The following is a 16,875-nucleotide window of genomic DNA, read 5'->3' as shown; positions in this document are numbered from 1 at the left end:
CTGGGCAATGTTCCGCTGGGAAACCTTAGTCCTGGCATTCATGTGGATGTTACTGTGACACATATCACCTACCTAAACATTGTTACAGACCAGGTACACCTTTTCATGATAAAGGTATTCCCTGATTATAGTGGTCTCTTTCGGCATGATAATGTGTCCTGCTACACTGCAAAAACAGTTCAGGAATGATTTGAGAAACATGATAAAGAGCTTAAGGTGATGACTTGGCCTCCAAATTTCCAGATCTCGATCCAATCGAGCATCTGTGGGATGTGCTGGAAAACAAGTCTGGGCAATGGAGGCCCCACCTTGCAACTTACAGGACTTAAATGATCTGCTGCTAACGTCTTGGTGCCAGATACCACAAATCGTCAGAGATCTTGTGTAGTCCATTCCTTGAGGGGTCAGAGCTGTTATGGCGACACGGGCTGGGGGAGGACCTTCACAATATTAGGCAGTTGATTTTATTGTTATGGCTGATTGGTGTGTGTGGAAAGTGGAAGCTTTTTGGAACAACAGCAACTCAGCCTCGAATCGGAAGACCGCGTAAATTCACAGAGCGGGGTCAACGACTGCTAAGGCGCATGGCGCATACTGGGTGTCGATGCTCTGCTGATTCCATAGCTGAAGAGTTCCACACTGACCTTAATGTAAGCACAAAAACTGTGTGGCTGGAGCTTAATGAAATGGGCCAAGCATCTGCATGCAAGCCTCACATCACCAAGTCCAATGCCAAGCATTGGATGGAGTGGTGCAAAGCACACAGACACTGGACTGTGGAGCAGTGGAAACATGTTCTGTGTAGTGACTAATCACGTTTTTCTGTTTGGCAATCAGATGGGCGAGTCTGGGTTTGGCAGACGCCGGGAGAACGTTACCTGCCTAATTGCATTGCGCCAACTGTGAAGTTTGGTAGAGGAGGGATAATGGTTCAGCTTCAGCATACAAAGACATTTTGGACAATGCTATGCTTCCAACTTTGTGGCAACAATTTTGGGAAGGCCATTTTCTATTCCAACATGACTGTGCCCCAGTTAAAAAGCAAAGACTACAACGACATGGTTTGATGAGTTTGGTGTGGAAGAACTTGACTGGCCCGCAAAGAACCCTGACCTCAACCCATCGAGCACCTTTGGGATGAACTGGAACGGAGATTGCGAGCCAGGCCTTCTCGTCCAACATCAGTGCCTGACCTCCTAAATGCTCTACAGAATGAATGGGCACAAATTCCCACAGAAACACTCCAAAATCTTGTGGAAAGCCTTCCAAGAAGAGTGGAAGCTGATATAGCTGCAAAAGGGGGACCAACTCCATATTAAAATATATGTATTTGAATACAATGTCATTACAGACCCTGTTGGTGTAATGGTCAGGCTTCCGAATACTTTTGTCCATATATATATATATATATATATAAAATGTGTGTGAGTGTGTATGTATGTATATATATATATATATATATATAATTTATTTTTATTAACAGTTTCTTATATAGCGCAGCATATTCTGTTGCGCTTTACAATTGGAAACAATTATGGAACAAGACAGGGTAATAACAGACAGACATAGAAGTAAGAGGGCCCTGCTTGCAAGCTTACAATATATAATATATATACACACACATATACACACGATTTTAGAGTCTAGGGATTACAATCCTATATGCCCTGAGCATAGACCTCTGCACAAATGGCACAATTTTTTTCATTGTGAATATGCAGGAATTAAGTAATGTATAGATAGAATGATTAAAATGTCTGAATAGTTACTAAGTGAGACATCAGCAAGTAGCTTCAAAATGTATCTGTCTATCTATCATACTTATGTGGTTGTATTAAGAGGTTATTTATATAGCGATGACCGCAAGCATAAGTGCTACAAAGTAAGCATAAAAAAGCACAAGTGCTCGCAATCCTTGGTGTATGAGGTTTTGTTTAAACAGCTCTTTCTGAGCTCAATGTATTTGAAGACCCATCTTTTACCTACATGTATTCATCTGTTAATACATGTTTTTTATTCATGTGATTATTGGAAGACTGTTTCTTGTGGTTGCATGTTGGTCAGAAAGGAGAAAGTGCCATCATAATGGAAATTAGCCTATTTACACCAGGCTTCTGTTTACATCCATAATTCCTCTAACTGTAACCTTGGGCTGGTTTTTTTAGGGCATGCACACTGCTATTCACATGTACACTAGCTACTGATTGGATTAACAAAGGATCCTTTGTTCCTATAATCCTGCCTAACCTTGGATAGTTTCTAAACAAATATTCAGGCATGTGAAATCATTCAGATAGGTTCAGAATAAGAGTTTGTCCTCCCAGACCCATTAGGTGAGGACTTGTTGAATGCTTGGGGATTAAAAACAAAAGAATAATGAAGCAGGATAAAAAAAATCATATATTGTCCAGAGCATTAGGAGAACTGGAAGAAGTTTTTTTGCTAGAATTTAAAGAAAATGTATGAATTAATTAGTGCCTTGTGCACTGTGGGCCTGATTCAGACTTGGGAGTAGACAGAGATATCTCTCTCGACTGATCATATTGGTGAAACCATGCTGCACTGCAGGTGGGGCAGATATAAAATGTGCAGAGAGATTTAGATTTGGGAGGAGTGTTTCCATACTGACATCTAAATTGTAGAGTAATAATAAAGCTGTGCAGTATTTGTGGGCTACATGCAAAAGCAGCCAGTATTTACCCCACATGTAAAAAAAAATATGTATTTTACACCCCTTGCATTGCAATATGGTTTGTTCAGGTTCACAGCTGAGAGAGATATCTCTCTCTATTCCCAAGTCTGAATCAGGCCCTGTGTGTAAAAAAAGAAATGAAATTACATATAATTGTGTGTAGTATGCAAATTCAGTGTTCCAGTTACACTGTTGGGGGTCACAGAGGGAGTCGTAGGAGAAAACTGCCCATGAGTGAGCGTGACACAGAGGTTGACATATGGCGTTTGCATGTAACTTGCACCCATGCGGTGTGGTCTCTCTCAGGCGGTTGGAGCATAGGTGGACATTTATTTCCCCAACACATACATATTACATAGTCCATTTGTGGTGGCTATTATTGTTAAACCGTTGTAACCGTGCCAAACTGGTGAAATTATGGTGAGTGGTAAAATACATGTCTATGGCATGTATGTATTGTCTTTAGAATGGTTAATGTTTCAACATAGTGTTTCTAATATTTGTGTCATCCAGAACTTTATAGTCTTTGCTTCCTGATGTTATGAAAACTGTAGTAAATGATCTCCTTACGTAACTTCTAGAGATCAACTTCTCTTCAGTACATATAAAAAGAGATATTGTTATATTGTTTTGCTTCTGACTGTGCTGCAGACTCCCGAATTGCATCAAGTTCTTCCGGATTCCCAACGAGTATACCAACCTTCTGAATTACCCGGTGCAGTGAGCAGTGCGGGGCCAGGGGCTTATGATAAATTCCATTACAGGTTGAGCCTCCCATATCCAAATATTCCGACATAGAGAATATTCCGAAAGAAGGAATTTTTTTGGCTTGACTGAGATAATGAAACCTTTGATTTTTGATGGTTCAATGTACACAAACTTTGTCTAAGGCACAAATTATAAAAAATATTGTATAAAATTACCTTCAGGCTCTGTGTATAGGGTGTATATGAAACATCACTGAATTTTATGTATGTACACAAACTTTGCTTGAGCCACAAAATGATTGAAAATATTGTATAAAATTACCTGCAGGTTGTGTGTATAAGGTGTATATAACACATAAATGCATACTGTGTGTATATTTGGGTCTCATTCACAATATATTTCATTATGATATGCAAATATTCCAAAATACGGAATATTCCGTTATCCAAAATACCCCTGGTCCCAAGCATTTTGGATATCGGAGACTCAACCTGTTTTAAGGCCCACAATTCACAGCACTGTACAGCAGGTCTTAATGAGACCACATTAAGGGGGGTATTCAATTGACCCCGATAATGGGGGCAAAAAACTGGACTTTTCCCCCTTTTTAAGCCCCGGTCAATCCAATTAGAGCCTGTTTTTTTCCCTGGTAAATTATCTATTTTTGGGCAAAAACACATAGGGGCATATTCAATTGGGGGCGAGGTTTAGCAAGGTAAAAACCCTTGCGCCCCTTGCACCCAATTTTAGATTACGACTGGTATGCGCACTCCAGATACCCACGGTATCCAATTAAGTTAATTGGAAACTTCCAATTTATTAATTAGTAATTAGGATGTGTGCCGTCTGGGTCCCAGAGCATTTCCCAACCATTTCTCCTGAAGATATGGATTTTCTGAAAAATTGCTCATGCTCCTGGGCTGGTCAAAAAAAAAAAACTCTCGGCGCTCAAGAACAACAAAAAAAAACCTGCACCTAACTGAATAGCAAAAATCTCACACCTGCAGGAAAAACACAGTAGGTAGGGATTTCTGCTATTCTCTCACCTAATTGAATACCCCCATAGAATCCATGATAAGTTCACAAACCTATGTGTTTTCGACACTAAAATGTAATTACTGGGAACCCAGCTATTATTGGCTGATCTTAGGCTGGCAGCCCTCCTAGGGTTCCACCTGTACCCTGAACTTAAGGTTTAAGTATAAATATTCGAAGAAGGGAAGCGCCTAGAGCCTCTATCGGACACAAAGGACACAAACAATCCACTAATATGATAAATAATATTTAATATATAAAAAATGGTTTCTGATAAAAATATCACTTTATATATCACATATAAAATACAATGTTCCCTTTATACAAATGATGATCATACATAACAAATCCACGTCTCTCAGACTGTCTATTGCTAGGAGGAATATCTAACTATATCTGTTGGTAAGATGTTCACGTGTTGCGACCATTTCCGGGGCATGTCGCTACCTCTGTCTGTGATCCCATATGCACAAAACATGGCTCCAGCGTCTCAGTTCAGGCGGCCATTCTGCCTCAACCTAGAGTTACTCAGAAGACTGTTCACATTGAATGATCTGCGACCAATGCTGCATCTTTGTACGCGGGTGATTGGATTTGCAAAGACATGGTTGGGAGTTTCAATAAATCTCCCAGCAGCTGCGACATTTGCATATTTTCTCATTGCAGCAGCTGCGACTTTCACATTATTAGCGTGCACCTCTGAACCAGACCCATTGTTAATAACTGATTAGACATTTGCTATCATTTCCTTTCTTGTGGTAGATTCACCAGAACTTATTGCTGATTGGTTGCCATAGCTACTGTGGATTTGCATTTGTGCACCCACAATATCTGACTTGGGTAAAGGTGCCCATCGTCAACTGCAGATGTTCATTATGCTGGGAGTGGTACCAAGGTTATTTATTAGAACTGCTACTGCATTTTGTATAGGGCACTGTCTGATATTATATGTTTTACCATCTCATGTTGTTAAATATTCTGTTTTAGTAATCTCTGGATTCAATGATATGCCGTCACTTTTATCTTTTTGGAGGAAATGCTCTGCACCCGTGCACATGTATCACACCACAGCTGACAGGATGGTGAAACAGCTGCAGGAACATTTTAGCCAAACTGTGAATGTAGAGAGCCTGGGACTTCAGGAGACAGGTACATGCTCATGAATTCTCACGAACTGTATTATTACCGGAAACATAACTAGACATTCTGGTGCCCTGTGCAAGATATAACACCGGGGCTCCCCTTCCACATCATCCTATTTTGTAGGGCCGTTAGTTGTCACCTCTGGTGGTGAGGCATGTATCGCTCTATCATACTTAGACCCCATAAGTGACACGCCACTAACCTTTCTCAAATGTGAGAGAAAAAGAAAATACCAAAGAAAATTGTAAATTTGTTCTATCTCTTATCGGACCCATTGTGACTCATTCTTGCTTGAATCAGCTGTATTACTAAGATGCTTTTTCTCAGTTCTCAAGCACACTGGGTGGGTCGTTGAAGAGGTGGGAATCACAAAAAGTGCCTAGAGCCCATGGCATAGTCTGTAATGTGCCTTACCCTCCCATGGCATAGTCTGTAATGTGCCTACCCTCCCATAGCATAGTCTGTAATGTGCCTACACTCCCATGGCATAGTCTGTAATGTGCCTACCCTCCCATGGCATAGTCTGTAATGTGCCTACCCTCCCATGGCATAGTCTGTAATGTGCCTACCCTCCCATGGCATAGTCTGTAATGTGCCTACCCTCCCATGGCATAGTCTGTAATGTGCCTACCCTCCCTTGGCATAGTCTGTAATGTGCCTACCCTCCCATAGTATAGTCTGTAATGTGCCTACCCTCCCATAGCATAGTCTGTAATGTGCCTACCCTCCCATGGCATAGTCTGTAATGTGCCTACCCTCCCATAGTATAGTCTGTAATGTGCCTACCCTCCCATAGCATAGTCTGTAATGTGCCTACCCTCCCATAGCATAGTCTGTAATGTGCCTACCCTCCCATAGTATAGTCTGTAATGTGCCTACCCTCCCATAGCATAGTCTGTAATGTGCCTACCCTCCCATAGCATAGTCTGTAATGTGCCTACCCTCCCATAGCATAGTCTGTAATGTGCCTACCCTCCCATAGCATAGTCTGTAATGTGCCTACCCTCCCATGGCATAGTCTGTAATGTGCCTACCCTCCCATGGCATAGTCTGTAATGTGCCTACCCTCCCTTGGCATAGTCTGTAATGTGCCTACCCTCCCATAGTATAGTCTGTAATGTGCCTACCCTCCCATAGCATAGTCTGTAATGTGCCTACCCTCCCATGGCATAGTCTGTAATGTGCCTACCCTCCCATAGTATAGTCTGTAATGTGCCTACCCTCCCATAGTATAGTCTGTAATGTGCCTACCCTCCCATAGCATAGTCTGTAATGTGCCTACCCTCCCATAGTATAGTCTGTAATGTGCCTACCCTCCCATAGCATAGTCTGTAATGTGCCTACCCTCCCATAGTATAGTCTGTAATGTGCCTACCCTCCCATAGCATAGTCTGTAATGTGCCTACCCTCCCATGGCATAGTCTGTAATGTGCCTACCCTCCCATAGTATAGTCTGTAATGTGCCTACCCTCCCATAGTATAGTCTGTAATGTGCCTACCCTCCCATAGCATAGTCTGTAATGTGCCTACCCTCCCATAGTATAGTCTGTAATGTGCCTACCCTCCCATAGCATAGTCTGTAATGTGCCTACCCTCCCATAGCATAGTCTGTAATGTGCCTACCCTCCCATAGTATAGTCTGTAATGTGCCTACCCTCCCATAGCATAGTCTGTAATGTGCCTACCCTCCCATAGCATAGTCTGTAATGTGCCTACCCTCCCATAGCTGTAATGTGCATACCCTCCCATGGCATAGTCTGTAATGTGCCTACCCTCCCATAGCATAGTCTGTAATGTGCCTACCCTCCCATGGCATAGTCTGTAATGTGCCTACCCTCCCATGGCATAGTCTGTAATGTGCCTACCCTCCCATGGCATAGTCTGTAATGTGCCTACCCTCCCATGGCATAGTCTGTAATGTGCCTACCCTCCCATAGCATAGTCTGTAATGTGCCTACCCTCCCATGGCATAGTCTGTAATGTGCTTACCCTCCCATGGCATAGTCTGTAATGTGCCTACCCTCCCATAGCATAGTCTGTAATGTGCCTACCCTCCCATAGCATAGTCTGTAATGTGCCTACCCTCCCATGGCATAGTCTGTAATGTGCCTACCCTCCCATGGCATAGTCTGTAATGTGCCTACCCTCCCATGGCATAGTCTGTAATGTGCCTACCCTCCCATGGGATAGTCTGTAATGTGCTTACCCTCCCATGGCATAGTCTGTAATGTGCTGACCTCTCAATAGTCTAGAACATAATGTACCTCCCCCCTCACATAGTGTAGACTGTAATGAGCCTCCCCATAGTATAGAATGTAATGTACTCCCCCTCCCCATAATATATTATGTCATTTAAGGTGCACCTGATCCCCGTAGCATAGAATGTAATGTGCCCCCTCATAGTGTAGAATATAATGTACCCCCCTCCTAATAGTATAGAATATAATGTAACCCACTCCCATTACTATAGAATATAATGTGTCTCCCCATAGTATATAATATAATGTGCCCAACCCCCTCCATATATTATAGAATGTAATGTGCTCCCAACCCCAGTAGGTATGGTAACTTACCTGGCCTCTGCTTGTCTTGTTCCTTGAGCAGCTGCCTTGGCTCCTCCTCACACGCTCCAGCAGCATCACACAGTGGTGGGTCTCCACTCCAGTACAGGTACACTGACATTCCTGACAGGATATTTTGCAACATGTTCGACATTGTCGGGGTCATCGGGCACCGGTAGAGAGCGCAGATGGCTGGAGCCTTCTGGGTACAGGGTCACGCCTTCTGCCTGCGGGGACTGCTGCTACCTTCCTTGCCGCTCCACCCTAGTTACGGCCCTGATCGTGATACAAATGACATACAATGACATGAAAGAGAATGTAAAGACACTATGGATCCTATGTATCAATTAATATTTGTGGGAAATTCCCCAAAAACACCCATTTTTGAGGGGTACCCGCAGATATAAATTTCCCCCTATATCTGCTGCAGTCCTCCATTTTTGCCTGCAAAAGTAGCCCTCATAGGTTACTGCTTAAATGCGGAATTTACCAAGAATTGAATTGTGAAACATTGTGAAACTTGGCCACAATAGCCACTCTGCACCATTTACCAGGGCAGGGTTACATACGATCTGTCACAAAACTGGCACTTAGTCATACTTATCCTGTCCAGCGGTTCTTCATCAAGGTGTGTCAATGCCTCCCAGAGCGCTGTCACTACATTCCTGATCAGATGAGCACCAGTATCCAGTTTTTACCACCTCCTCCTACCCCTTGCGCCCTATTTAAGACTGCACATGCTATTAGCACATGTCTCATTGCTTGCTCGCTCATCAGTGTGTATGTGCTACCTCCGAAACGCTGCCTTAACATGTGCTGCTGTCTGATGGATTTCTGCAAGCCTCCAGACTGCCTGTGTTCAAGCTGCTGCTATCACTGGTCCCAGCCTGTTTCAAGCTTCGGTCCCATTCCGGTTCTTTTACTGCTATCACTGGTCCCAGCCCAGTTCGAGCCTCTGGTCCCACTCCAGGCCTGTTGCTGTTACTTCCATTCCCAGTCTACTTCAAACCTATAGTCCCACTCCTGTCCAGTTGCTGTTACTTCCTGTCCCAGTTCAAGCCTCCGGTTCTGTTGCTGCTGCTTCCAATCTTAGTCCGGTTCAAGCCTCTGGTTCCACTCCAGTTCTGTTGCTGTTTCCTCTGATCCCAATCTGGTTCCACTCTGGTTCTGTTGCTGTTACCTCCGGTCCCAGTCCAGTTCCATTCCAGTTCTACTACTGTAACCTCCAGCCCAAACCCGATTCCAGTTTGGCACAAGCCTGTGTGTGACCTTTTGGTTCCAGTCTGAAATCTACAGCCTACAGTGATCCTGACTTCAAGCAAGTTCTCTATGTACAACTCTTCTGGTTATTTTGTGGGTTCAATTGGACTTTACCTATACTGCATTTCAGATTACTTGCTGCTCTGCAATTGTATTGCTTATTCTCAGCATCTCAGCTCCTGACCTAGTATTGGGACTTTCTACTCACCATAACATCATAATCGATGGTGGTTGTGGTTCCTTTAATTGAATGTCACGGTTCGTGCTGAGTCTCTGATTCAGCGTTCACTCTGATTGCTGGGGACTGGATCTAGATTCCTTTTTGAGGGTGTAGGCTCTAGTCACCCAGCTCTGATAATTGGTTTACAGCATGTGCTAGCATGGGACCCTGATTACTTGTATTACTCATTGCACTGTTCCTTGAGTTCTCAAACTCTGATTCCAGCCCTTATCCCTGTATTCAGGGTAAGGGATTGAGTTCCTCTCAATGGGTTCCAGGGTCACACTGGGAGCCTTCATGTAATCACAGGTGTCAATGACCTCTCTGAAGGCACCAGCCATTTATCACATTGGCCACACCCACGAGTAGACTCCTGATTCAACCACCACTATTCCTCTACGAATCATCTGCCCAGTCCAAGGATCCTGACTCGGATCTGAAAATCCTAAATGTGACAGGATCTCTCTCTACCAATGGACGCGTGCACATGAATGGACAACAGAAGGAGAACTGATTATCGATCACTTTACTTCTTACACATTGCAGGGACAGATTCCTTTCGGAGCCCCTGTCCCTTTGTGTGATTATTAATACATTTCTTATTGCTGCAATAAACAGTGATTATTGCACAGAGTTTAAGCATACCTTCCAACATATTTATTTTTGAAATCGGGATCTTGCGCCTGGCCTTGCCCAAAAAAGGGTCACTATAAGGAAAATACAAACAAGAGGGCGCTATAAAGAAAATACAAGGGGGGACCGCAGCACAAGACACACAGTTTTCAAGGGGCGCCTTTTTTTTTATTTGCCCTGTGCACCATTGACTCTAGTTACACCTCTGTTTGTAAGGCTTCCATCTCAACGTTAATAAATGAAAAAATTATAACAGGTGGTATCTTGTGCATAGGAGACTGCATAATTTATTCCCATCTTTCTGCCATTTATGCCGGTGGTGTGGTGGATATAAAGGAAATTTTATTTGTATGTGGTGGTCGTACCCTAAAATATTAAATGCTTGAAGTATGAATTCAGTGTCGATTTTCTCCGTGGTCCAATAATTTGTCCTCCCGATTTCCTGCTTGGGTTACACTCTAATAAATGAACATATTTTAAAGCCAGCTAACAATGAGAGTTATGGTAAGAACTTACCATTGTTAACTCTCTTTCTTCAAAGTCCATAGGGTCCACAGGGAAACCTTGGGTTGTAGGTGATGGGAACCAATCCAGGCACCACGCAGTTAAAGCTTTCAGCTCCCAGGGTGCATTGGGTGCACTCTCCCTATACCCTGCACCCCTCAGTTGGTAAAAAGCCAAAGGCTGGAGGAGTATAAGAGAGAAGGAAGACTGGAACATTCAAGAATCACAACTCACAGAGAAGGAGACGTGAAACCGGTGACAAGTATGATAGCCCATATGAAGCCAGGTGCGTCAGGGCGGGTGCCCTGTGGAGCCTATGGACTTCGAAGAAAGAGAGTTAACAAAGGTAAGTTCTTACCATAACTCTCATTTTCATATTCAGGGTCCATAGGCTCCACAGGGAGACCTTGGGGATGTCCCAAATTGGTCCTATTAAGGGTGGGGATGATCCTGCGCTGAGAGGAGAATCAGGCGCCCAAAGGAAGCATCCTGAGAGGTGAAAGTATGAAATGCATAGAACCTTAGAAAGTTCTGGACAGAAGACCACGTGGCCGCCTTACTGAGTCGCCACGGCGAGCTGCCCACGAGGGACTCACAGATCAAGTAGAATGAGCCTTAACAGAAGTCGGAACAGGCAGGCCTGCCTACCTGCGTGTAAGCTTCTGAGATAGTCATACGAAGCCATCTAGCCAATGTTTGATTATTGGCTGGCCATCCCGTCTTGTGAAATCCATAGAGCACAAACAAGGAGTTTGATCTCCGAAGAAAACTGGTACGGTCCATATAAATACTGTGGGTGAGGACCACATCCAATGAGGCCTCACCTGCCGAGTGGTCTGGTGATAGAAAGGCCAGTAGTATAATTTCCTGATTAATATGGAAACTAGAAACAACCTTAGGAAGGAACTCAGGGCGAGTACAAAGCAAAGGAGGACAGAAAAGGAGGACGACAGGAGAGCGCTCCTAATTCTGACACCCTCCTGGCAGATGCAATAGCCAGAAGAAAAAGAGTCTTAGCTGTTAACCACTTAAGTTCCACTGAATCTAGTGGTTCAAATGGAGGACCATGGAGGGCCCGAAGAACTACTGCCAAATTCCAAGGAGCCACTGGAGGGACAAAGGGAGGTTGAATCCAGAGGACACCCTGGAGGAAGGTGTGGATATCCGGAAGCAGAGCAACTCTACGTTGGAACCACACTGACAGTGCAGAGACATGCACTTTCAACAAGGCCAGGCGTAGGCCGAGGTCCAATCCCGCTTGAAGGAATGCCAGGATTCTGGAAATTCAAAACACCTGAGGGTTGTAATCTCTTGTACGACACCACTGGAAATATGTATGCCACACTCCGTGGTAGATCCTGGCGGAGGCAGGCTTACACGCTCTAAGCATTGTGTTGATGACTGAGCTAGAGAATCCTTTGGACCTTAGGAGGGATGTCTCAAGAGCCACGCTGTCAAAGACAGATGATCCAGGTCCAGGTAAAGCCAAGGATCCTGAGACATCAGGTCCGGTCATTGAGGCAGCAGGAACGGAGTGTCAATGGACAGACTTTTGAAGGTCTGAATATCAATGACGTCTGGGCCAAGCTGGAGCCACCAGCAACACAGTGCCTCAGTCTTGTTTGAACTTCCAAAGAACCAGAGGAAGCAGGGAGAGTGGAGGAAATAGGTGCGCAAACTGGAAGGTCCATTTTACCGATAGAGCGTTCACCAGGCTTGCTTCGGCATCTCCTGTTCTGGACCCGTACAATGGTAACTTGTGATTGTGTCGGGAGGCCATGAGGTCCATCTCGGGGAGACCCCATTTGTCCACTAGGAGTTGAAACACCTCTTGGTGAACAGACCATTCCCCCAAATGCACATCGTGACTGCTGAGGAAGTCTGCTTCCCAATTGTGAACTCCCAGAATGAACACTGCTGAAATGGCCGGGAGATGAGATTCTGCCCATGTCAGAATGCGTGACACTTCTGTCATTGCTGCCCGACTTTGAATACCTCCTTGATGGTTGATGTCAGCCACTGTCGTGGCGTTGTCGGACTGAACCTGCACGGGCTTTCCGTGAAGAATGTGCTTTGCCATCATGAGGGCCCTGTACACAGCCCGAAGTTCCAATATGTTGATGGGCAGGGATGCCTCTACAGTTGTCCACGGCCCTGAAAGGACTGTGGACCGGGCACTGCGCCCCAACCCCGGAGACTGGCGTCCATTGTTAGGAGTATCCAGTTCGGGATCCAAAAGGGGCGAGCCCTGGTTAGATGAGATGTCAATGGGGGGGGGCGGCGGTGCCAATGCTCTCTCTGGCACAGGGCACCAAAAAGTCTAGTCATGGCTCTGCCGCTACATTGTAGCACCTCATATACAGATTCAGGGACTCAGTTGCACAGATATAGTGTCACATATCAAATTATTCAGCACAGTCTCCGGTGCATCCCTAGTCGCAACTCATTGCGACTTAGATGTATTTGTGGCAAAAGAAAATGCAAAAAGACCCCCACTATCAGAGTCTCACCGTACCTGGCACCTCGAGAGAGAGGATTTTTAGCGCAACTGCAGCAATGATGTATACATCTGAAATTAAATTGCAACTAGTTTTGTTTGGCTATAGCTTACCTTTTCTTTATCTTTTTCTTAATTGATTCCTTACTTCTAATTGTGTACAGTATGTAATAGTTGTGTACAGTGCATCCTGGGCATTAGTTATTAACCAATTACTAATATTTGCATTTCTGTTTATCTAGTTTTCAGAATGCTGATCGCTCAAATTCTAGATAAAGCTGAGAGCACTTTGCCATCTAATTTGTCTGGAGAAACCATTACAGTTTTCCAGTATTATGATTTTTTCAGTGGCCATAATGTCACAGATCTCAAAAGCTATTTGATTCAACTTACTAAGGAAGGTACATATGTTTTATGTGTATTATAATGTAGTTTTATATCTGTAAATTGATACAAATGCGATGAGCAACTGACATAAAGAATTAAATATTTGCAATCTCAACGTATGCATATTATTGGTATGGAGAAAACACACACACACACGCTATATGTAAGAGTTGACAATAGTCTATAGAGACTGTGTGATTAGATCGTAGGAGTATTATTGTTATTATTGCCGCCAATCCGTGCTACAGACTCTTCATCCCAGACAGTGCGGAAAACAGAACATAATCTAAAACTAGTGCATTCAAGGTAAATAAGTGGAGACTTCAAAAAGAAAAAAGTATAGAGGGCTCATGTAAGGTTACATTTTTTGATAAAGGATACATACAGTATATAATATGTTACCTTGAAATTAAGATAAGGCTAATAAACCTGATATCATACTCCAAATGAACTCCAAAAATAGAGGTTTTTAATCAGTTGATCACTTAGTGGAGTCATTATCTTGTATATCGGTCTTCCATGTCCCTCTGTAACCAGAGCCCCATCCAACAGTCTGAATATCACTACTTTTTATAGCTCATGATCTTGCATAACTTACAGCTTTTGAAGGGACAGTTCAGATGTTTAGTTGTGTTAATGACATTTACAGGGAATTATTAGGTGGATTTTAGGGCATGGTAGATTGAGGAGTGATTTAACAAGACTGATTTTGTCCTAATTTTTATTATAAAATGTTGGGATGTATGATCTTGCAGTTTGTAATTATGTCTAGATGTCCAAGTATTTACTGAAAACTAATATTTACACACCTCAGGCTCCATGTGTGTACAAAATGGAATCTATGAAGTGGTCAGGTTGCAGCTATTGACCATATTTTACACATACAAGTCTACTCAGCATCACAGTCCATAATGTGTCCACGCTTTCTGCTCCTGATGCCTCTCACTCCCTGATGTCAGCACCAACGTGTATTTCTAAGTGATTGTAAAGTCACAAACAAGTATAATATTTGTGCTGTGATGTCAGGGGTTGAGTACAGGATGCCGGTGTTCACAATTCCAACAGGATTAGATAAATATCCTAACCCACCGCAGCCTAACCCTCCCCTCCCCCGCAGCCTAACCCTAACCCACCCCCTAATACCGACAGGATATCAGAGTTTGAGATTCTAGAGCCGGGATTCCGAATGCTGTCGGGATTCCGGAAACGGTATTCTGCTCACCGGAATCCTACTGCCGGGATGCTGACTTCATCCTGTTGTCAGGAGAGGCTGGAGCTAACTCAGGTCTCATCTACTTCTTCCAGCTGCTAGAGATTTTCCTAGTAATATCACAATGATAGGTTGCAGGATTCCCTTGAAACATACTGCATTCACAAAGATTAAGCATTCCTAGGCTACCACTGGCATTGAGGTCTAGAGATTGTGACACTGTCTACTTTTGAAAAACTTTCACGGATATTGTGAAAGCAACGTTTATGCGCACAGCGCGGTAGGGGTGTGTACTGCCTCCCTGCTTAGAGGCATGTTAAAAAATGTATTTATTTCCAACTGTAAGCAGTCATATTTATAAGACTGGATCGGTATGAAATACCGACAGTCGGAATCCTGGGGGTCATAGTCCTGACGCCGGGAACCCGACATGGTTAATTTACAGACACTTGGTGGTCAGTATGCTAACCCTCCCCCTCTCCATACCCTAACCCTCCCTCTTTGGTGCCTAGCCCTAACCTCCCACCCTAGTGCCTGAACCTAACCTTCCCCGCACCCTAATCCTAACCCACCCCTCTCTGTGCCTAACCCTCCCCCTAGTACCTAACCATAACCCTCTCCCCAACCCTGCTACTTACCTTAGGCATCCCGGCGCTGGGATTCTGCCCGGCGTCGGTATTCTGGCCGACCGCCGGAATGCCAAACGCATTCTTTAGAAGACGGCTCTAATGTTTTTTTACCAAATCATATAAAAGCTAGATAATGGGGTAAATTGCAAATGTAATAGGATGCTGTGATTTGAACCACATATTACAAAAAACAAGTGAAAAAAAAAATCTGCTATGGGGCAAGATACACAAACACAGTGCAGTACTTACCGCCAGTCACCGCATTCCTACTGATCGCATATGTACTAACATATGCGATCAGTACAGCAAAGGACAGCTCTTCCGATAAGAGCTGTCCTTTGCGATCTCCGCTGCGCCCTGGCCTTCAGGGTTTATGACCCAGGAGTCCATCTGCACATGCGCAGAGTGACGCGGCATGCTGGGAGGGATCCCTCATAGCAGCGCGATGCGCTCTAAGCCCATAGGCTTCTATAGGGTAACGCCAGCAATAGATGGCGTTACCCTCCACATCGGAGCCCGGCGGCCAGGAGAGTAATGCATACGGAAAATGCGGTAAACTGGGTTTTTACCGCATTTTCCGTTTAGTGCACCCCGCCCCTGGTCACAGAAAGAGACTGCAAAGATGGCCAATATTTCACCATAGCCGTGACTGTGCATGATTAAACTATATTCTAGTACCTTAAATGACCCCTCAAACATCTTCAGTAAATCAGCAGACTTCCTTGGGCTGAAATCACCTGTAATTCATCACACATCCTTGCACACACAGCCACTTATGTAGCCATTAGTGTGCTGGGGAGAAGTGGCCATTTTCTTGTAGCACACATCTTTCTTATTCTTCTACCCAGTGTTTTCATTATATTATCAGTGTTGCACACACCCAGCCCTGCCCCAGGGAGTCAGGGAGATAACCACTCTTTCAGTGGTTCTCCATGATATTCGGGGAGAATCGGCAAGTATGGATTCTGATGAGATATGAAGTTTGTGACACCAACTTTATTGGATATTTATAAACCTTAATATAGAAATACGTGGCAACTTCATAATGGATATCTTCACACATGCTATGCTAGTAAAAAGGAATTAACCCTCTTCAACAGGTAATGTGGCTCTGCACATACAGTAACAGTAAGGGATATATTTAATTGCGGGTTTATAGACGTGGACATGTTACCAATAGCAACCAATCAGATTCTAGCCATTATTTTCCAGAAGGTGCTAGATAAATAAGTATAATCTGAGTAGTTGCTATGGGCAACACCTCCACTTCCACAAACCCATACTTTAGTAATCATACTCGGCAGTCTGTAAAATCATGGTATATATCTTAACTTTATATTTTCTGATTTATTAAAACACAGAAAAGGAGATCATACTATGTATACTACAGTTGTTT

The 16,875-nt window shown here is 43.9% G+C and overlaps 1 protein-coding gene across 5 annotated transcripts in view; it reads left to right on the top strand.

Annotated features, from left to right (window-relative positions):
* The window catches only part of RIPOR2 (RHO family interacting cell polarization regulator 2), a 247,787-nt gene that overhangs the window by 190,824 nt on the left and 40,088 nt on the right, over positions 1-16,875 (top strand). For all 5 annotated transcript variants that reach the window (XM_088475871.1, XM_088475872.1, XM_088475873.1 and 2 more), the window contains 2 exons: positions 5,423-5,584; positions 13,496-13,654. In XM_088475871.1, coding sequence (XP_088331997.1) covers positions 5,423-5,584; positions 13,496-13,654 — 321 coding nt within the window. The remainder of the gene's footprint in view (positions 1-5,422; positions 5,585-13,495; positions 13,655-16,875) is intronic.

Source organism: Taudactylus pleione, unplaced genomic scaffold (assembly GCF_031769625.1).
Source record: "Taudactylus pleione unplaced genomic scaffold, aTauple2 ptg000179l, whole genome shotgun sequence".
Classification (NCBI taxonomy): domain Eukaryota; kingdom Metazoa; phylum Chordata; class Amphibia; order Anura; family Myobatrachidae; genus Taudactylus; species Taudactylus pleione.
This window is presented reverse-complemented; position numbering and strand designations above follow the sequence as displayed.